Below are 21,195 nucleotides of genomic sequence, written 5' to 3' on the forward strand. Positions count from 1 at the left end.
AAAGAACGGGTTTCTGCAACCAGCAGCAGGGGAGCATTTATAAAGGGCTTCTTTTTTTCTTGTCCTTCGCTCCCGGTGCTCTCAGGAGTGACATTTCCTGTCACTAAAAGCGCCTTTTAAAAAAAAGCAGCGAACGCGGCCCTCGCAGGCAGCGGCACTGCAAGGAAAACGCCACACGGTGAGCGTCAGAGCTCAGCCACCTCCACCGGGGGAGGCCCCGCAGCCGCCCGCCCGGCGGGCCCGGGACACCGAACCGCGCTCCGCCGCGGGGCCTGACCCGCTCGGGCCCCGCCACCCACCTCCGCCGAGCTCGGGCACCGTTAGGTCCCGCTCCCGGCTGTCCATCTTCTTCAGGTACTGGTAGACCAAGTTCTCCTTCTCCTGGGGAGTATCGGCGTCGAGCAGGGCGTACTCCAGCTGGGTCTGGGCGGGCAGGAGCCCCGCCAGGCCCCCCGCCGCCATGACGCCTCCTGGGCGAGCCCGCCGCCGCGACGGGCCGCTGTTTACCGGCCTGCCGTTTCACCGCCGCACATTCGGCACCTCCCGCAAGGCGGGGGAGGAAAACTGTAACTAAAAAAAAAAAACAAAAAAAACCCCAAACACAAACCCCCAAGCCTAAGCCCAAATACGCAATAACTCGTCTGTCTTAAAGGGGGGCCTTCTCATTAATTCCGTGTTTTTACATAGCTTTGATATCCACAGAAGCACGGTCGTGAGGAGAATCCCTCGCGGTGATTCCAGCTCAGCAGATTCAACACAGACCGCTTTTCCCGCCCAGTTACTTTTTTATTTGCAAGTGGAACAGATGTGAAAATCGGGCAGGACCGGACAAAGTCCAAAGCAAGCACCAATAATTTAAACGGTGGGATTTTTTTTTGGGGGGGGGGGGGGGGATGCTATGAGAGCAGCGGAAAGTTGAGCGACCGCCGTGGTGACGAAACTGCGGAAGCGAATGCGTTGCCGCGGCGGCAAACGGCTGAGGAGAGGCCCCCGCCCGCGAAGGCGCCCGCCCGCGAACCTCGGTGCCGGCGGCGGGGGATTCCGGGGAGGCAGCCGCCCTCGGCGGGGGGCTGCGGGGAGGCAGCGGCCCTCGGTGCCCTCGGCGGGGGGCTGTCGGGGAGGCAGCGGCCCTCGGTGCCCTCGGCGGGGGGCTGTCGGGGAGGCAGCGGCCCTCGGTGCCCGCGGCGGCGGGACATAAGCGCGGGCCTCCCCCGCGGCAGCGCCGTGCCGGTGTATTCCTTCGCCGTGTGGTGGCTCCCGGCAGCGATCCCGTAGCTGAACTCTTCGTCGTTTTCTTTTAAAATCTTCGTGTTTCGGGGCAGCGAGGTGGCAGGCAGGGGAGCGGGGCTAGCTGGGCTTCACCTTCCGAGGCCGGGCTGGGTGCTTACGAGAGGGATAGCTGAAGGAAATGGCTCGCCCTGCAAGTCTCTCTGCATCTTACAGAGTTGGGTTTTGTTTAACAGGAGTAATTACAAATACTGGAAGAGACTCTCATTAAATTACTTTTTGGGGTTAGGATCCACCATGCTTCTGTCCCATCCCGGACTGCTGTTTGGTTTGTGGCCCAGTGTTGCTTTTTTAAAATGGAGTTCAGGTGCTTTTTTTCAGCTAGTGAAGGGGGGAGGGAAGAGAAAACATATTAACAGAAGGAAAGGTAGATTTGTGAACTGTTGCTTAAAAGGAAGGAGAATATTTCATGTGTTGCCATGTCTGAAGATGCTTTATTGGAAGAGGACATTTGGGAGTACAAGTCCATTAGGAAGCAAAAGTGTCAGAGTAATTCAGAGAGCATCTCTACACCTGTGCAGAACGTAAGTGACAGCAAGTGCAGGCCAAAAAGAAAGAAAAATAGAAATAAAAAAAAATCCATAGAAAAAACTGATACGCTTCAGAAAACTGAGCCGAGATCGAGGCCAAATCAGGATGTAGATCAATGTAAAGATGACAGCAGTGTGCACTCCCAGGAAAGCGTGAGTAGCCTGACGGAACAGAGCTCACAAAATGCAAAGCCTATTCATGATGGATACTGTCCGAGCTGCCAGATGCCCTTCTCTTTGCTATTGGTCCAGACACCTCGATGGCACGTTGCTGAATGTTTGGATACTCCAGGATCCATTGAAAAAGGTATGAACAGAGTAAGAAAAAAGCCTTCGGAGAAAAGTTAAAGGCTTGTCACATAATGTTGCTGTAAACCTTGGTTTTCATATTTACTTCAAAATCTGAGGTGGTAGTTGGTATGATTTTTAGAATGTTATTACTGATCATTTATCAGTATTATTTTTGTATGAGATTTTTGGTTCTTTGTGAAGACCATGGAAATCTGACATGAAAATCTCATATCAGAATCTAATCTCAAAACTTTGTAGAGTGGTGATAAAGATTCATGGTTGTTTATCAAGCTCCAGTTTTAGTTGTTTATTGAAGAAATTGAAAGTGCATGTTTACCACTTTGAAATAATAGAACCTGTTTCAGTTACTAAGTCAGTGTCAGCAAAAAAACCTTCATTTAAGAGGCTGCTACTTTTGACACCAAATTTCTTTCTCCTTAGGTATAAATTTTATTAACCTGTATCCATGTTGCTGTGTGATTTGTCCAGTTGTCTATGGATAGTTGGAAGCTGAAATCAGTCTGTTAATGCTAATTTTCTTGAAATTTTCAGTTAGCCGCTGATCCAGTGTGCTTTAGAAATTTTATACGAAATTATACATGAACATTCCTGTATCATAAAACAACACAGTTTTGTTTTGAGTTCTGTACAAGAGAAGTAAAACTGACTCATTCCAATTGCTAGTTTCATGTGGGGAAACACTATGTCTGAACAGATCCAGGTATCCAACTTACATTCTTAATACACCTCATAACTTTTGAAAAACAAGAAAGCATACAGTCAGGAAACTTGAGTAAAGACTGTCACGCAGTCACTTCCCTTTTTGTATCTTTGTAACTTTCCTTGAAGTTTCTTCTTCAGAACAATGAAATGTGAGTCCTTTAATCCTGATTTTGGTAGTGATTTTAACTTAAGGCAGATGTGTTCACACCTCATTTTCTTCTTTACTCCCATAATTAACAGATGAAAAATCCTTCTGATTAAGGTGAATGCATAAATCAAAGTCCTCAAAAGTTAGGCTAGCAAACTCTCAACAAAGAAGGCTTAGGGAACAGCCACAGATTTTTGCTGGCATCTCAATCCTGAATACTTTTTTCACATAAGTAAATACATTCCTTTTTTTAATTTAATGTGTAACCCAGCAGACAATTTGAAATGGAATTTCAGGTTGGTTCAGAACTGAGATATGAGTTTATTTTGAAACACGTCTACTGGCCTTTTCTGGTGCTACTGCTCTGAGCTCATTGCTTGCGTGTGAGACAATTCTAAACTAGAAACCATGGGATTACATTAGCACAGCATTCAAACAAGGTTAAGTACTCTTGTTGTTAGAGGGCTGTAATAATTCAGGCATAGTACTGTATGAGCAGCTGTTTGGTTTTAGCTTGGAAGCATTCTCATTTCTAGCCAGCTCAGGGCAGGAGGTCTTGGCGGCTTGAAAATTACTTTTTACTTGTGCCTTCTTCCCCCAAGAGCTGCATTTATACGAAAAAGCTTTTAAATCGTGTGTCACGTGTGATTTTTATTTTAATAATTATGCCAACTGTATTTGCAAAAATACTGACATTACTCCTCTGTTTAACTCTTTTCGTAGAGTGTCCTGATGGTTTACTGTGCAATTCCACCATTCCATCCCACTACAAGCGTTACAGCCATTTTCTGCTTGCAGCAAGCAGGGCAGGAGATTATGTTGTAAACTCTTCAGCAAACACTTTGGAGAGAAAGATGACGTGTTCTACTCCTGCAAAGCCCAGCTGTTCGCCAAGTCATGTAGAGAAAATATCACAGAATAAGAAACCATCTAATAATGTAACAAATGTCCCAAGTGATGATTGTACATTGATGGTACAGAGATCACCGCAAATGAAGTCTCTAAATATAATCAGTGAAAGTACTTCCTCTTTTGCAGATGTTCAAAAGCCTCAAAAGACATTTCAGCTTACACAGACCACAGATGATAGTTGTAAATTTGAGTTTTATGACTTTGCATCTTCTCAAGAAAGTGGAACAGGAGAAGACCTGTGTAGTCAGAAAGATACAAATCAGCCAAGTCTACTACAGTCAAAAGCGGACTTCAGTGACTGTGAAATTTCTTATTCTCCACTTAGTACTTTTGAGGAAAGTGAAGAGGAAACTGAGGAAGAGGAGAAGAAATTAAAAATATCACAAAATAAATCATTCAAAGTCTGGAACTTTGAAGATGAAGAATCTAATTCCGTGGTGTTTAAAACATTTGATGGACTTCTCTTACAGCAGAAGCCTCAGTATGAGCATAGCAAAATGGGAAATTTCATAATTAAAAAAAACGACTGTGAGGAAGCAAATACATTGAACCATCTAAATCATAGTGTAAAAACTGTTTCTCAGAGTCACATGAACAGCAAGTTATGTAATTCAACATGTGCAGACAATCAGCATCAGGAAGAGGTGCTAACCAGTGGATCCTCTTTTCCTTTTAATTGTGAGGAGGTTGAACAGCCAGAACTGATTTCCTCTGCTGCTAAAGCAGGTAACACAGAGTCAGAAGATACTGGTGCTTGTGCTTTGGATTCTGCATACCTGAGTTTTACTGAGACATCATCATTGCAAGTCAGAGAAGATGCTGGGTCTCTTCTGACACAGAAAAGTAATGTTTTCAGGGACCAAAGTAATATTTTAACTAATACAGATAAAATGACTGCCAATGCAATTGAAAAAACAGCTCTCCAGGAGAGTTTGCAGTCGGTAGTGGAGAAAGAAGGAAATCTTAATACAGCTGCAGTGTGCTTTCCCAGCCCAATCTCTAAAACAGTACCATCTCTTTCTTTAGCAAGTATGAATGCCAAATCCAGTTCTGCCAAAGAACTCAAACAAATGGACATTGGTGTTTTCTTTGGGTTAAAACCCAAAGTAAAAGAGGAAAGCAAAGGAGAGACGTGTTTGAGTGAGGGAAAGCAGATACCAAGCTCACTAACTCCCAATGGAAAGAGGCCCAGACAGCAAAAAAGGAAAGCTGAAGGGTCTGTGGAAGATGTAGAAGCAGTTATAGAAAGTTCAAGTAAAAATGGAGCCTTTGCAGATGTAAGTTCTGGTGGCAAACAAAGGTGGAGAAAAAAATTTAAAGAATTATCTACTATAGGTGAAGGAACAAGAAAAAAACACTGCCCTTTCTACAAGAAAATACCAGGTGAGAATTAACTGTTGCTTTTTGCAGAGGTTAATTTTGGCTTGAGTGTTGTATTTTTTTACCTAATTTTAGGCTTCAGTATTCTTCACTCTTCATACCCATTTAAACTGCAGCTCATAATGAATTTTCTTTCCTCCATCTAAGTTGATAAAATCTTGTGTAGGTGCAGATTTCCAAAAGAAGGTGATTGTAGAACCAGTCAGCAGTGGCTGAAAATAGTTGGTGAAATAGTTATCTCAGGAAAATTACTTCAGGGGCTGATTTCTGAATGTTTTTGACAGAGCAAAAAGCATAAGCAGTAGTGAAAGATGGATCTACTTTCTTAAATGGTTTTAAATATATCCCTTGTTAATATTCAGTCCTAATTCCTGAATTTAATCTTTTACATCACTTCAGTTTTGCCTCAAAATAGGGCTGTCAATAACAATTATTTCCTTACACTAAGTTAAAGGAATTGAGTTTAATTTTGCATTTGAAATTCAATAGTATTAGAAAAATGATTTACTACAACTGTCAAAACAAAGAAATGAAAACCAAGCAGAAGAGTTTAGTTAAGGAAACAGCCAAGAATTTCTCAGAATATCCTCAAGCAATTACATAAATTACAGAATGATGGATCAATGGCTTAAAAGGCTTCAGATCCTCACAGTTCTGTTTACCACTAAAGGACTGTCTTAGTCTTAGGTGGATATTTGAGGAAGCCAAATAGAAATATATTAGAGATCCTAAGTGCCAAGCTGCTGCTTGAAGACTGACCTGTAAATCTTTGTGGGGCTACACCAGTATCATGGCTTCCATGGGCTTAGAGAATTTTCCATAGACAATAAATTTGAAGAGCAGACTCCTATGCCTACGACGTAATTTTAAAGTTGCTTTGTTCTGAATTTTGTTACTACATTTGAAGTATATTTGACTGTATTTTCTATGTTGCTAATGATATGTGTTTATCCCCGTGGCCTAGTATATTTCAGCCTTCCTCAAGTTTTGAGTCTGGTACCTCTCAAACACTTTGGGATTTTTTGGTTTGTGATTTTCAGTTAGCAGACTGCTATGTTTTTGGAGTTGCAAATACTTGAAGTTCTAGCCTCAGGTAAAACTATTTCTAGTTCTAGAAGATCTGGGAAATTTGCATAACATAAAATGAAAAATATTTGAGTGCCGCCAGGTGAATTAGTTCTGTGCACTATTTGGTGGTTTTATGAAACTGTAACCCAATGTGAAAGGACCATTTGTCAGTATGTTTGCATTTAAAAAAAAAAATTATGTTTGCAGAGAAAAAGGCTATCTTCTATGCAGCTGTCTTTATGCAACATCTTTATACAAACAGGACCTCACTGAAAGCATACAATGGCATATCGGTCATGTTTTATCTCAGCGGATATATTCAAAGACCCCGGATTGCTTGCTTGATAATTATATGGTAGCATGTTTTAAGAGGAATATTAAATGTAGAATAATTGAAAAATTGCAGTTTGATTGCAAAATTCATTATGTTAAGCTGTGGTTATCTGTTTTATTTTGTGTTAAGATGTTGGTATTAGATTTTAATCTGCATGAACTTTCAAAAATACCAGCTAAATGCAGATAAATGTGTTTTATTTGCTTAACCAGTTGCCATCTATGTAGGATGGCAGCTGAACAACAGATATTTGGGAGACCTGTGAAAGTATTTGTGTGTGGACACTGTTAAATTTTTATTTTAATAAGTGAAAATGTTTTTTGTGACTGCTGACTCATGTGCAAACCATGCTTATCTTTAAATGGCTCCTTCAACTGTATGCAGGGTAACTGTATTCCCTTTTAATTTGGAAGAAAGAACAAAAGAAAATTTAATTAGAAACTAGTTCTGATCTATGCATGTTTACTGACTGGCTTCTTTTCCCTTTTTGCTGTAGGAACTGGTTTTACAGTTGATGCCTTCCAGTATGGAGAAATTGAAGGCTGCACAGCTTATTTCCTTACTCATTTTCACTCTGATCACTATTGTGGGTTAACAAAAAACTTCATGTTTCCAATCTACTGCAATAAGGTAAGGTTTTCCAAGATTACTAAATATTATCAAATCCATATGCAATTATAATCACTTTTATATTGATGAAAGTAAATAGAAGATCAGAGGTTCCATTGTTGGGTCAGTTAGGCACACTGGATATGTATAGGGGAATCTGGGTTTCCCTTGTAAGAAATTCTTACCCTGATTTGACTGATGAAGAATGTCACTGAAAATTCCCTGTCTATATACCATGAAAAAATTCAAGTTTAAAAGGATCTCTAGAGGTCATATAGACTTATCTCCTGTGCAATGTGGGTCTAAGTTAGATCAGACTGCAGCGAGCCTTTGTTGGTCAAATTTTGAAAATAGGACGTTTCACTACATCTCCTCGCAACCTGTTGCAGTGCTTGCCCACTCTGAAATTTTTTCCTAATATACAATTGAAATGTCCCTTTTTGCAACTTGAGATTGTGGCTTGCTCTTTTTGCGTGCATCATGGAGAAGAATCTGTCTCTATGTTCTCTATAACTCTATTTAAGTGATGAAATTCTAAAATTAGATTCTGCTTAAGCCATCTCTTCTCCACGTTATGTACATTGAGTAGTTCTAGCCCAGTCCTGTGTGTCCTGTGCTTCAGGCTGCTGAATGGCCAAGGCTGCCATTAGCTATCATATGTCCAACCAACTCTTCTTTACTCATAACATGGTAGGGCACCTTGCCTAATCAAACCATCCAGAACCTCCATCAAAAAACTATTTCTGATTTACTCTGGAAGTCTCCTGGAATGCTTGTGTCCTGTTTTGCCCTTCCAGCAGTTGTTGGGGTGGCTGCGGTCGTCCATGATGAGATCCAGGGCCTATCACCTAGAAATTTCTCCAGTTGTTTAAAGAAGTCTTTGCCCACCTCCTCTTCTTGAATTGGCAGTCTGTAACAGATGTTATTCCCCCTTGTTTGCCTCCTCTCTGATTCCAATCCATAACCTGTTGACAGGCTTTTAAAAGTTTGCTTTTTTAAGACAGCTTTTTTCAGTTCGCTTTCTGAGAGATGAAATGCTACTGAAAGGCTTGATTATACCCAGGATCTCATAGTTTCTATCTAAGCCAGACAGTCTGGCTTTGAGAGCCTTTGTTTCTAAAATAAACAAAGGCTTTTTTTAGATTTTGTTCATATTCCATACTAAATCCTTTCCCCGTTACAGATAACTGGCAATCTGGTGAAGAGCAAACTTGGAGTCAAAGAGCAGTACATCCACATGCTGCCGATGGACACGGAATGTGTAGTGAATGGGATCAAAGTGATGTTGCTCGATGCCAATCAGTACGTGTCATTGCATTTGCTGTGGAATATTTGTATGTATAGAATATTAAAGATGAATAGCTGTACAGATACAGTTTATGTTTTCATGATTTTTAGGTTTCAGTGGATATGAAAAAGATGAAAGGGTAAAGATACTTCATAGACCTGAGTTGGCTTAGTAATGTACGTTTTCACTTCAGAAGTGAGTTAAGCATGTAGGAGCCTAAATTTCTTGCAAGTAGATAGCTTTTGAAATAGGTGAGTTATTTTTGAAAATGAAACTTAGGCTTTTTTGACAATTTTATTTTAACTTTATTTTATTTGCTTGTAATGAGTATGTAGTGTTAACCACACATACCTCCATAATTTTTAAGCTTGTTGAGAGGTTGAATGGTTTTTCTAGTGGTCTGGACATTTTAGTTTTTGGTGTCTAGTTGGGAACATCCTACATTTGATTATTGGAGATGTTAGGTTTCTGTAGCTTCAACTGAAGATAGTGAAATCTTCAGCTAAAGAAAAATGTGGTACTTTGGATTCTGGGAGAGACAAAACCTAGCCAACATTTTGAAAAGTGAACTTTAAAGAAAAGCCTGTTGAAATGTGCAACAAGACTTCTACTGGATTCGATGATAAAGGGTGAGGTTTTTGTCTAGCGTTACGCTGGCACTGTGTGTGGTGATTCTGGATTTAAAGTTCAGTAGCACCTGACTTCCAGCTGTGTGCTCTTGCTGTTCTGCCTCTTGGTACCTTATTTGGCTATGGGCTAGAAGAAAAGTCCTTTCCCTGAAGTATATATTGAAATGCAGCACTGTGTCACAGCTGGTTTGAATATTACTTATCGTAGGATTTGTTTATAGTTGGAGAGATAAGATTCCATGAAGTCCTTTGAGAATCCTTTCTGGGAATGAAGGAAGCCTTGTTGCTTATGTAATTTGGACACTTATCGTTTTTTCCTGTTTGTGTCTCTGATCCTCTGCTTCAATTTAAAAGGCATATAAACTTTAGGTACAATGTTCAACTTCTTGGAGAGTCCACCAATTCTGTCATCTTAGCTCTGATTCATGCCAGTTTTTCCTTTTTTGAGATTTCATTTACTCTTTACAGATGATTCATGTCCAAAATAGTACCACTCTGGTTTTCCAGTCTGAGCTTTTGCCCTTCAGCCAGCTTTGGCGAGGAACAGCAGAAGGTACAATGGATTTCCTGTGGCCAATAAGAGAATTGTATTTATAGCCAGGGAATTCTGGATGGAGGATAATGTTTAAAATCTGCAAACAGAATTTAAAAGGAAATGCTTCAGTAAGTCCTGCAGGAATGAAGATGCATCTGCAATAACACAATTCTGTTTCTCCTGAATAAGAATGCTGCTTCTCTTTGGTGTGCTGTTTCCTCTTTCAATCAAGTAATAGAACCTCAGAGATTGCAACTGAGGCAGCATCTTTGTTGTACCTAGAAGACAGAGTATCCGAAAAAGGCGGTTAATGCTTGATTACTTTACTGTTGGTGTGTTTTTTTTCCTTCTCTCCATCTCAGCTGAGAATTCAAGTCTTGTTTGTCTATGGCCATGAGATTAGCTTCAGAATTCCTTTAGAAATCAGGAATTTCGAGCTAAATTAGGCTGCATAGTAGCTGTGATTTAAAATGCTATTCTGCACACCTTCCTGCTACTGAAGGGTGGTATATCTCTTAAGGCAGTTTATTAGTATAGAGAACTAACATAATTTGTATGGGGTTTTTTGTTTGTTTGTTTCAGTTGTCCAGGTGCAACAATGATCCTTTTCCGTCTACCAAGTGGAAGTGTTATTCTGCACACAGGAGACTTCAGGGCAGATCCTTCTATGGAGCGCTACCCTGCTTTGATTGGTCAACAAGTCCATACCCTTTACCTTGATACCACGTAAGTTGTGTTTAATTTTTTTTTTTTTTTTCAATATAACCCTCTTTTCAGTTTAGTAAGACTTTATATGAACCAAATAAACATAAGTATAAATGACATTACTGTTTTAACACTTGTTAGTTCTGTTTAGTGTTGAATAAGATCAGGTATTCATTGAAAGTCCATGTATGTCTAGTTTGTTCATCTGTTACGCTGTTACATGAGAGAATAAAAGTGGGTGGTGGAGAAGATGCTGAAGTATTTGCTGAGATGACCTTATTATTTATAAGTGGTATTGAATTCTGAGTGTCAGAATTCATACATTGAGTGTTCAGCTCTAAAACAAGAGGTTCATGAACACTGGTTTTCTGTGGATTCAACAATATTATGAAGAGGAGTGTGGAAGAATTCAAAGAGTAAAAGAATGCCAAATGGTTAAATCATTCATCCAGGTTTTCATTAGACCTTTCTCTGACTCATGTATATAAAATTGTTTTTCTGCATATGATGACTAATGCCCAGCTGCAGTCTTTTATTTCTGTTCCATATGTTTCTGCAAATGAATAATGCCTTGTGTTATGGTTTGTGTGCATGACAAAAAATAGACATAAGGATGTAATTAGTATGTGATACAAATATCTAGCTTGAAAGAGCAATTGGTATTTATAGAGAAAAAACTGCAGAATTGAGTGTCAGTGTCAGATGAGTGAATAGTTGTAGAGGAAAGAGCGATATACTCAATGCAAATTTTATTGCAACAGTTTCATCTGGGCAACTCAGTGGCTTCTAATAAATCTTTTTCATTACTTTGTTATTGTATGCATGCAGTTTTGAGGGCCTTCTTGGTGAATTCAGATGTCTTCCATCTTGTGTAACAAAGTGTCTATCTTGTTTCCATGCCCCAGATACTGTAGTCCTGAATACACTTTTCCTTCTCAACAAGAGGTTATCCAGTTTGCTGTCAATACTGCCTTTGAGACAGTGACTTTAAACCCGCGTACTCTAGTCGTCTGTGGCACCTACTCCATTGGAAAAGAAAAAGTTTTTTTAGGTATGTAAAAAAAGTGTACTGGATCAAATAACTAAGTAAATATCTAAATCAGTGTTAAAAGACCTCTTTTGTGAAGATATAAAGGGTCGCTTAGTCTTGATGGTCAGATATTATGTAAAGAAATTAAATATAATAATTCTACTGCTAGTTTTTTAGTTTTCTAATCAGTAAGTTTTAACTTTCTGAAAGAAATATTTTTCTGCCATGTTTACAAACCCCCAGAATATCCAGAAGGCCAATTTGGATACTAAATGAACGAACCTATTTAATTGATTGTGGTGAGAAAATAGCTGATGGCAATTAAAAAAAAAAAAAAAAAAAGAGGTCTTTATGACATTTTTGGTGTTAGTAATTTTATGTTGTCAAGAAACAGCAAAGGGATATAATTATTCTTAAACTTCTATTTTGCTAACAGTTTTTTCTTCCAGGATTATATTACAAATCTTCCTAAATATTTATAGTAATCAGTTTTAATGAAATCAATTTTGACAAAGCATTCCCCAAACCAAAACACATCTTTTCTGACTTAACGAAAATCTTGTGTGCTATGCTTCACTCGGTTACAGCATTAGGAAGCAGCAAGATTGCCCAAATGTGTACTCTAGAGCAAGCAGCTGTGTACCATTTGTGCTTTTGAGTATATTTAAAGTCATCAATACAAGACTTACTTTCATTGAAGTTTAGTCTGTCTTTAATGTGGGCCGTTTGTCGCATATTCCAAAAACTGCACGTGTTTCTGGCATCTTTGAAATAAATACTGGTTCACCTCGGTAACATTCTACCAAAGAAGTATGACTTAGAACATATCAAAGTACTTCTATTCTCCTTCTCTTCCCAATTGTCGTACACAATTCTGCTGCTAAAATACAGGAGCCAGAGTTTTTTAACAGCTATTACAGGTTTCTCTTCTTAATTTTAGAATATGAAACACTATATCCTGTTGAATATGGATTTTTTTCAACAGTAAAAATGATCCAGTGCAATAATTAGGCATATCTCCAAAACAAGCAAAAAATGAACTCCTACAATTTTCTTTATCTGATTTCTTCTCAATTAATCTTAAAGCAATTGCTGAAGTCCTGGGCTCAAAAGCAAGTATGTCCCGTGATAAGTACAAAACACTGCAGTGCTTGGAGTCAGCAGCTGTTAATTCCCTCATCAGTGTGGACTGGGATGGTACTTTGCTTCACGTTCTTCCCATGATGCAGATTAATTTTAAGGTAAGTGCAGAAAATACACTCTGTTGATTAACCTGCTGGCTAATCTTACTGTTGGCTCCTCCCAACCCGAGTTGTGTTTGGTGCTTTTTAACCTCTTGTCAGATCATATTTATTTAGTAAAGTTTTGACATGTAGCAATACATTGAAAATGAAATGCAATTAAACATTAATATCTGTCTCCAAACATGATGCACAGAAAGTGTAATTTCACTTCAATGCGGTGCTTCTACAAGATAAGATGAGGTTTGTTCAAAGGCTTGCTTTTTGCGGGCCTTTTTGAAGTAGATTTATGTAACGACTGCAGGATCTGTCCTATTCGCAATTAATATGTTGTGACATGGAGTCCCTGTTTTTCAGCCTTTTACCTGGTATGATGTAGGAAAAGACTAAAAGGATATTCTGCCTGTGAGACTCTGTTTTGAGGCAGCCTGTGAACATGGCAAACTTCCAGTCTGGTGTTTGATAAAAAAGGAATAGGGTTCTCCATGTTCCTCTCAGTTCAATTTCCATGTATTTATAATCATATTTTCATCTTTTAAAAGAATATTCTCTCTCCTTCTGTGCTGAAGATTTACATGGGGATAAGGATACTTGAAAGTCGATGAAAACTCACACATAAACAAATATACACACTGAGTGAATTGAAAGACACCTGATATATACATATACTTTAGTTTTTCTGCACACCATCTTCTCCAATAGTTGTAGCAAAAGCAAGTAAAACAGTTTATTTTAAGACATTGTTTCATCTAAATTGACTTCAGATGCACATTTCAGTTGAGATTTGAGACAGCGGGTTTTTGTTGTTGAGAGTTTTTATGGGAATTTCTTAGTTTGGAAAGGTGACTAATTCCTGGGGGAAAGTAAGTTTTTCTAAATAGACTACAAAACAGAGTGGCATTAAGGCAAAGCAGCAGGCTCTAGATTAAAGGTAGCCTGGAAGAAAAACAGTGGTCGCTTACGCCTTACAGACTTGGATTCATTTTCCTGCTTTGCTTCGGGCCTGCTGTGCCATCTCAAGCAAATCCTTCAGAGCAAGATGGTATTTAGCTGCAAGACCAGTCAAGGTCAGAGTTGACCTAAAAAGGAGAAAAAGAGACTATATCATTGGGATGGGAGCTGCAGGAGATGGAACTTAATATCTTAATGTTTGAATGTTGTTCTATAATCTTTTCCACAGTGGGGCAGAAAATGAGTAACGGAAATGTGTATGGGTTTATTTTTAGTGTGGTGTGATGTTTTAAACAGTAAGATATATTAGTTTCTTCTGCAGATTTTTGGGTCATTATGTGATTCTACTGTTGTGTCCTAGCGCATATGGAGTCCTCGCGTAGTTGGTCTTCTTCAGACGGAGGGTGTGGTTATACCACAAACATGTCTAGACAGCCTTGCTTCTCAGAGAGAGGCAGTTGTATCATGCGCAGGGTCTCATCCCTGAGAATAGGAGGTTCTAGACGAATCTACAGTGTGCCAGAAGTGGTGCCTGGACCCTGGAAAGGGCCAGGAAAGATTAAAGGCACAGTGATCTAGTGGACAAGAGTCCTGGTGTAACAGCCATGGCCCTCCGTACTGAGGCTTTGACTTCACGTGTGAGGTTGTTGGAATGTGGTCTCATGCTGTCATTAGTAATTTTGTGTCCCTGTAAGCTAGGCATGCTAGGTAGGCTTCCAGAGTGCTAAACATCCAATGATGCCAGTGGCTAGATGAATAACCAGGTGGAATGTAGTATTAGTAAAATGTGGAGAATGTTAAACGCTTAAAGTGAGTTCGTATGACCATTTATGTTATTTCTGCTCCAGCAGCATTACTAAACATGATCTCAGAAAAGACAATATTTTTAAGATTATCTGATCATTTGTAATCTCGTTCTAGTTAAAAGAATGATGAATGATATCATCCTGGTTTTGCAGACCATGTAAATGTTGATGTCATCATCTCCAGTTGCATGTTTTTGTCTTGTGCTGGATTATACAGGTTTTGTCCTGAATTACTGGCTCGTTACTGGGAAAGCCAGAATTTTTTTAGTCATCCTCATCACTAAATGCCAATGCTTTCATTATCTTCTGGGCCTCTCCTACCTCATCTGTTTTATTTGATCCCTAGCCCTACTCAACAACACAATCCTACTTCTTAATTTGGGCTAATTTCCTGTTTGTGTAGTTTCAGCTGCGAACCTACAAATCCATGAAATCCTTATGGGAGTATTCTCACTCAAAAGCTCAGATTCAGTCCTTATTTAGTAAATTGAGTACATTTGTGATCTTGTACATCACTTGCCTTTTTAGTAGAATGCAAATAGCCAAATCCTGATGGTATATTATAGTATCTCCTAGAAGGCCCAGTTTTATACCCTTTTTTCCCTGTTACACTCTTCACCAATAGAAAAAACCCAAACCTGTCTGTGCTCCAGGCTTGATAGTCCTAAAAACTGTATGCATGATTCTTCTGCCTTTTATTATTGAAAAACTTCTCTGGTCTGTTTCCTAGATAAAGAACAAAAAAAAGCTGCATAAGGTACATGTGCTTACCACAGTTGAAGCCTGGTTTGCAGTAACTGTTGATAAAACTGTGCCTGCCCAAGGAAGGCTTCCATGTTTCCATAGCTGACTGCTCCCAAGACTAAATCTAGATGCCCACAGTTTTCCTTTCTACCCGCAACAGAAAGGAAATGAGTTCATGGTTTTGAGATGCTCCTGCATGTACTTCCTTGTTCACAGGCTTTCTGCTGTGATCAGGGGCTTTTTTTTTCCCAATCATTGAGTTTCCAGATTGCTGGAAAATGTTATAATTTTTTTTATAAAATTGATATTTTTTTGACTGCATATTCAGGAATTTTAGAAGTATTTTTGCAGTCTCTATGTTGTGAATATTTTTTTCCTTTTGGTGGCATTGTCCAGCTGCTTAGTTCCAGTTTTGGGGCTGTCTGAAATCTGCTTTTCTCCATGTTGATTTTCAGGAGTAATACCAAGCATGTTTTTTCACTTTGAAGTCAGCTGATTTATTATTTGTGAGCAACTAGCTTAGCTGTTCATATATGATTTATAAACACTGTATTGATTCAGCAGGGAGCATCATTCACCTAAAAGCCACAGGTGCTTAGAAAAGTACAGAAACTTCTCCCTGTCTTTCCCCTAGTTACCAGGGTTTAAGGACTAATGTTGGTACCTTCTGCCTAGAACTGAAGCAAACCAAAATGAATAGTGACCATAATTGTGTTAAATCCACTATGAAAAACAGGTGGATCACTGAATGTTTTTCTGACAGGTTAAAAGATGATTTTGTAAACCCACAGCATCCTCAGAATATGTGCTATACCCTAGATTTTCATTTGGCCAAAAACTTGGTGACAATAATGTACGGTGCGTTTCCCCATTCTGCTTGAGCTGTCTTTTGTCAGGGTGTGCACACTTCTATACACTTGCAGCCACACTGAGGGAAACTGTGCTACCTGGCTTGAATGTTTCCATCACTTCTTATCTTCAAATGTGTATTTGAATATTGAATTCTGGGCAATTTTCTATCGCTGTATCAGGAGTTGTGTCACTGTCCCAAAAATCTGTTGAAGAAACAAGTTCAAATTTGAGAAGAAAGCATATCTTTTCTGCTTTATAAATTCACATAGATAGTCTCGATCTGTAGTTAGGATGAAAGCAGTCCCATTCATAATATTGAATACCTGGCCAGATATCACTAGACTTGATGTATGTTATCCAGGCCTTATGACTGCCCCCTTGAAAAGAACCAGTACTTGAAATGAGTGTTTCGCTGAGATGTGTGAAGTCTGAAGGGTAAAACTAGAAAGAGCAAGCCATACGGGATCAGAGGCAGTGAAAATACAGTGGCAGAGGAGTAAGTTTTTTGCATTGTATTACTGTTGGATTGGGGGGGTTCTTTTTGTTCATTTGGTTTTTTCCTATGTACAGCTCTGGGTTTTTGAGGAGTTTGTTTATTAGGAGTTGGTATCAAACTTTCTTCAGGCGCTGCCTGGCTCAAAAGTGAGATGGCATGCTGTAGGTTCGTGCTCTGGGTATTGTTAATAGATAACATTTACATAAATTTTAAAAATTAAAAAATATGTATACTTTTTATATGTGTGATTTTTTTAATTAAAATATTTACAATACTTGGTTTTACTCCAGTAAAATACAATGTCTGCTGTATGTACTGAATAATAGCTGTTCTTGAATAAGCCAAATGAGTTTAAGTGGTGTTAGAGCTGATTGTAAATTAACTATTCAGTCATGTTTGTGTCTTCTCCTACCTTATGGAATCTCTTCACATGTATTGCTGACTTCAGTGACACTGTAGATAACACACTGCCATGGTGATTGAAGGAGGTTGATTTAGCAGTGAAATATATTTTCCATTTTAAAAGGATGATGGTTTAGAACAGTGTTGGCTAAAGCAATAAAAGAAAAAATTAGAATGTGTATTTAAAGTGGACTTGTTATGAATAAATACTGTAGTAATTTTTTTTTATGGAAAGAGGCCATCTTTTTTAAAATGCATGCATGGTTCTTTTGCAACAAACAATTTTTTGTAACAGTCAAAAATTAAGGCTTCTGCCACTTGAATATGCAGTAGAAGATTTCCAGAGAACTGGGGTCTTCAGGTCTGTGCACCTCTTTTATGTTGCTTAGCTCAGTAATGTTTTGTACTAGCATTGAGGTGAGATTTTCGGAAGTGCCTGTGATTGAAATGCACAAATATTTTTTTTGAGATTGAAATTGCATCCTTAGTGTGAAAGTTTGATTTATAACAAAATTTGAAAGCAGATTAGCATTGGTTAATATAATAATCATTGTATTTGAAGTACTGTATTTAGATTTCAGTAGAGCAAGGGGAGCAAATATGTGCATTATTACCTAAAGCTGTGTTAATCTTCCCAAAATGAAGTGTGAAGGAGAATTAGGCTGCTACAGTTACATTGTTAATCTAGTGAGTACTGAACATTTGCAGTGTATTAAGAGTCATGGCAGCTAGCCATAATTGCTGTTGCTGAATGAAAAGTGTGTTGTGGTAGCGTTTTTCTGTTCTTTCACGTGCCCAGTTTGATGGATTCTGTATGTTGCTACTGGACGTTGTACTGAAGGTGCTGTTAAATGTGGCAGTGTCACAGGCAGCTTTTTGCTTCCCTGCTTAACTTTCAAGTGTCTGACAGGTTAGTTAGTGTGGTATCATGTCCTATCTATTCCCCTCTCTCCACCTTTTTTTAATCAATCTTTTATTTTGTATTCTTCTTCCTGCTGCTGATAAAAAGTTTATGATTTTGAGTTCTATAGTCTTGTAGGGCTTTCAAATGGAGAATATGCCTTTAAGATTTTATACAGGACACGTGAAATTGATTTTCTATTTTTGTTTTGAAATAATACTGACTTCACTTTATCCAGGAATAGGATTGTACATTCCTTATGCTTCCCTCTCATCCTTTTCCCGATCCTAGCTTAAACTATGCTGAAGGCTAACGTAGCCAGCTTGGAAACTTTTTCAAGTTAACTTTTTTAAAGTGGAGAGATGAAAGGTGGTTTCCTTCCTATCATGAATGGAGTCGTGGTAAAACATGGTTTAGTGCTCAGAGTAATACTCAACTCATGCACTGGATTGCTGCAATTTTTTGGGTCGCTTGCTTAATTAACTCTGAGCGCTTCTGGGCATAAGCAGATGTCAGGATCTCAGTGGCGCTTTAATTTAAACAGATGATTTTGCACTGAAGCAGGCTTTCACCACCTTATATTACCACTCAGCTGCAAGAGTGCTGACCTCCAGCTGAGAAGAGAAAATGAATGATTTGGGGAGCAAGGTCTATAAGATGTGATTATGCCTTATGTGTTCTGATCTGTAAGGCATAGCTGTTAATATGTGCTTATTCAGATGAAGCAATTGAGATCCTAAGGTACAAGGTGCTCTGTAGATGTAAATATGTATCATAATAATTTCAAGGCAGATGATATTTAAAATTAAAAAGTTAATATCAAAATATGTAAATAAAATTTAGTCTGAAGTCTCTCCATCATGAAATCTCCAACCTTTAGACTAATGAGCTATTTAATGGTATTAAGTATATGCTATATTCTTTTCACAGGCCTTGCAAGATCACTTGAATAAGTTTTCTGAGAATTTTGATCAAGTTCTGGCTTTCAAACCTACTGGGTGGACCTACTCTGATTCATGCCTTTCTCTGGTGGATATCAAACCTCAGACAAGAGGAAAGATCACCATATATGGTATAAGAGTGGTAAAGATTCAGTACATTTAATTTTGTGTGGATGCCTTTCATATTTTTATTCTGGAAACTCCTACTGTTCTTTGTAACCAATGCTTTTTCTGATAACTCGTTGAGAAACTGAACAGATGGTCACTACAGGAGAGATCTGTGAACTGAGTAATTGAGCACACTGTAAATACAGGTTTTTACATACATTTTGCTCCTGTCCTCCTCGTGCAAAAAGAGGCTTTTTTCTGATATAGGTAGAGAGTTCAGGGGTGAAGTCTTGGCCCAACTGATGCTGGTGGCAGTGGAGTTCCAGAGCCAAGATTTCATTCCACACCTTACTCATTTGTGAGAGACTGTGAGTCTTCCTCTCAGTTCTTATCGGAGGGTAGAGTTGAATCTCTTAACATTCATTTAACCAAATACTTGGTGTCGCTCAGTTTGTACTGATGAATGACTTGGTAACTTAATGCAAGGTAATTTTTCCAGAAGGAAAATCCAAGTTTTCATTTTACCTTAGCTATAAAATTTAGATCTCAAATATGAATTTAAAAAAAAAAAAAAAAATCATCTAAAGTATTTCTTAGCTGGAAGGCTTGAAAAAGTATTTTGGCAAGAAGCTAAGTAGACTGACAGATTGCTGTGATTTGTTTCATTTCAGGGATTCCTTACAGTGAACACAGCAGTTACCTGGAAATGAAGCGTTTTGTTCAATGGTTGAAGCCACAGAAAATCATCCCCACTGTAAATGTTGGTGACTGGAGAGCCAGAAGCTTGATGGAGAAGCATTTTAGAGACTGGATGATTGAGGGCAGTAGACATAAATAAATGTAAGGAAGAATATATATTTCAAAGGAGGTAGGCTGGAGTGGGAATTGTGAGTTCCTGTGAGTTTTATTTAACTCATTTTTCCACGGAGCTTTCTTTAGGGAGGACTAAGCTGCCATTCTCCTGAGAAAGCTGAATTGGGGGGCGGAGGGGAAAGGCACCTTGCTTCCTCCTGTACCTACTACTTATTTTTCCCATAAATTAATAACTTTTATTCCAAATGCATATTTCTGGTTATTTTTATTTACTCCTTTTTCTCCATTCTTAATTTTCCTAACATTATGGAGATGCCCAGATGTATAATGCTGGGGAAGAAACTGCCTCTGGGTTAATCATTTCTGAAAAGAAGTTATTGTAATAAATGAGACAGTATTAAGCATATGTCACATGCTGTCAATTCAGGCTTCAGAGAAGCTCATTTCATGAGACAGAACTGGCTATTGTGATTCAAATCTTGTAAACAGAGTTTACCTTGTGAGAGAGGATTGGCTCAGGCTCTTGCAGCAGATGCACTTCTGAGAATGATTTTTATAAAAGACAATGCTACCTACTTTCCACTCAAGATTTTCTGATTTTTTTTTTTTTTTAAATAAAGAACCTACATGAAGCTTGTGTGTTCTTTCTGAGCAAAATGTGTTTCTTTTCAGTACCATAGTTGTTAATCTGAGAAACCTGTCTGTAATATCTTTGGTGAATGTTCTGTATATGTTGATTGTATAAGATTGCTTCACCATCCTGGTAGTGCAAATTCTCAAAATGTGGTCAAAGCACAGAAATGGTTCCTCTCCATGTAGTCCCCTACAATGCATTTGGGTTTGCAGGGTTGTTACATGAATTCTGGAAAAACAAGAAAGGCAAATGTTAGTACTGGCAGCAGAAAGGTAAGTTTCACTTTGCATTTTTTTCCCCTGAATCCTACCAGATTATCAGTGCTGCTTTTCCTGTATCTGCTTGGTATCTGTGATACTGAAGTGTTTGGTTGCATGCAGGCACACTAGTATAATTTTAAGCGCTAAAATAAAAACTGTTCCAAACTTCCAGGACATGCAAAGGTTGCATCATGCATAAAGAATCATCCCCCAACTCCCCAGAACAGCTCATCTGAAAACTTCAATGCCATTTTTTGTTGGGAAAACATTTCTTTAATGATCAGTGTAAGTTTACATAGATCCTTGTCTTTGAGTGACAAGCTCTGTAATGTGAAGTCACTTTGGTTTTATTTCTGTCTTCTGAGAGAAATGACTGCAAAACTCCAATGGGGGGGGGAAAAGTTCTTGTACTGATTCACAATTCTTTCAGTACGTTCACTGAAATATGGCATTGTTTTTATTTTACATAATGCATTACGATAGCACTCCTTACTGCAGAAAGTGCTAACTGTCTTGGATTGGCATGCTCGTTCCTAGGATTCCACTCTTTGTTGGAGTAGGTGTTTGAAAAAGAATC

At 38.7% G+C, this 21,195-nt stretch overlaps 2 protein-coding genes across 7 annotated transcripts in view; one reads left to right on the forward strand and one right to left on the reverse strand.

Moving 5' to 3' along the window:
- The window catches only part of NHLRC2 (NHL repeat containing 2), a 38,621-nt gene extending 37,953 nt beyond the window's left edge, over positions 1–668 (reverse strand). For 2 of the 5 annotated variants that reach the window (XM_030030097.2, XM_030030095.2), the window contains exon 1: positions 300–667. In XM_030030097.2, the coding sequence (XP_029885957.1) occupies positions 300–462 (163 nt within the window). In that variant the 5' untranslated portion in view covers positions 463–667. Of the gene's footprint in view, positions 1–299 lie in introns of all 5 variants that reach the window. The other 3 variants (XM_030030099.2, XM_030030098.2, XM_041127127.1) reach the window with 2 other exon arrangements.
- Positions 669–948: 280 nt separating this feature from the next.
- Positions 949–20,356, forward strand: DCLRE1A (DNA cross-link repair 1A). 2 transcript variants are annotated; one of them, XM_030031067.2, is made up of 9 exons: positions 949–2,124; positions 3,703–5,274; positions 7,170–7,303; positions 8,466–8,584; positions 10,317–10,460; positions 11,345–11,490; positions 12,556–12,710; positions 18,793–18,945; positions 19,583–20,356. In XM_030031067.2, the coding sequence occupies exons 1-9, from the start codon at positions 1,707–1,709 to the stop codon at positions 19,619–19,621; spliced, it is 2,880 nt and encodes a 959-aa protein (XP_029886927.1). In that variant the 5' UTR covers positions 949–1,706; the 3' UTR covers positions 19,622–20,356. The 2 variants fall into 2 exon arrangements, with proteins under 2 accessions (XP_029886927.1, XP_029886926.1); XM_030031066.2 differs by having other exon boundaries at positions 954–2,124; positions 18,793–18,934.
- The last annotated feature ends 839 nt before the right edge of the window (positions 20,357–21,195 follow it).

Source organism: Aquila chrysaetos, chromosome 11, assembly GCF_900496995.4.
Source record: "Aquila chrysaetos chrysaetos chromosome 11, bAquChr1.4, whole genome shotgun sequence".
Classification (NCBI taxonomy): Eukaryota; Metazoa; Chordata; class Aves; order Accipitriformes; family Accipitridae; genus Aquila; species Aquila chrysaetos.

Bases quoted from the DNA above. Each gene is read 5' to 3' on its own strand.
- DCLRE1A (XM_030031066.2), top strand. From the start codon at position 1,707: ATGTCTGAAGATGCTTTATTGGAAGAGGACATTTGGGAGTACAAGTCC. The intron at 10,461-11,344 runs GTAAGTTGTGTT...TCCATGCCCCAG, and splicing joins ACCCTTTACCTTGATACCAC to ATACTGTAGTCCTGAATACA. The intron at 12,711-18,792 runs GTAAGTGCAGAA...TTCTTTTCACAG, and splicing joins TGATGCAGATTAATTTTAAG to GCCTTGCAAGATCACTTGAA.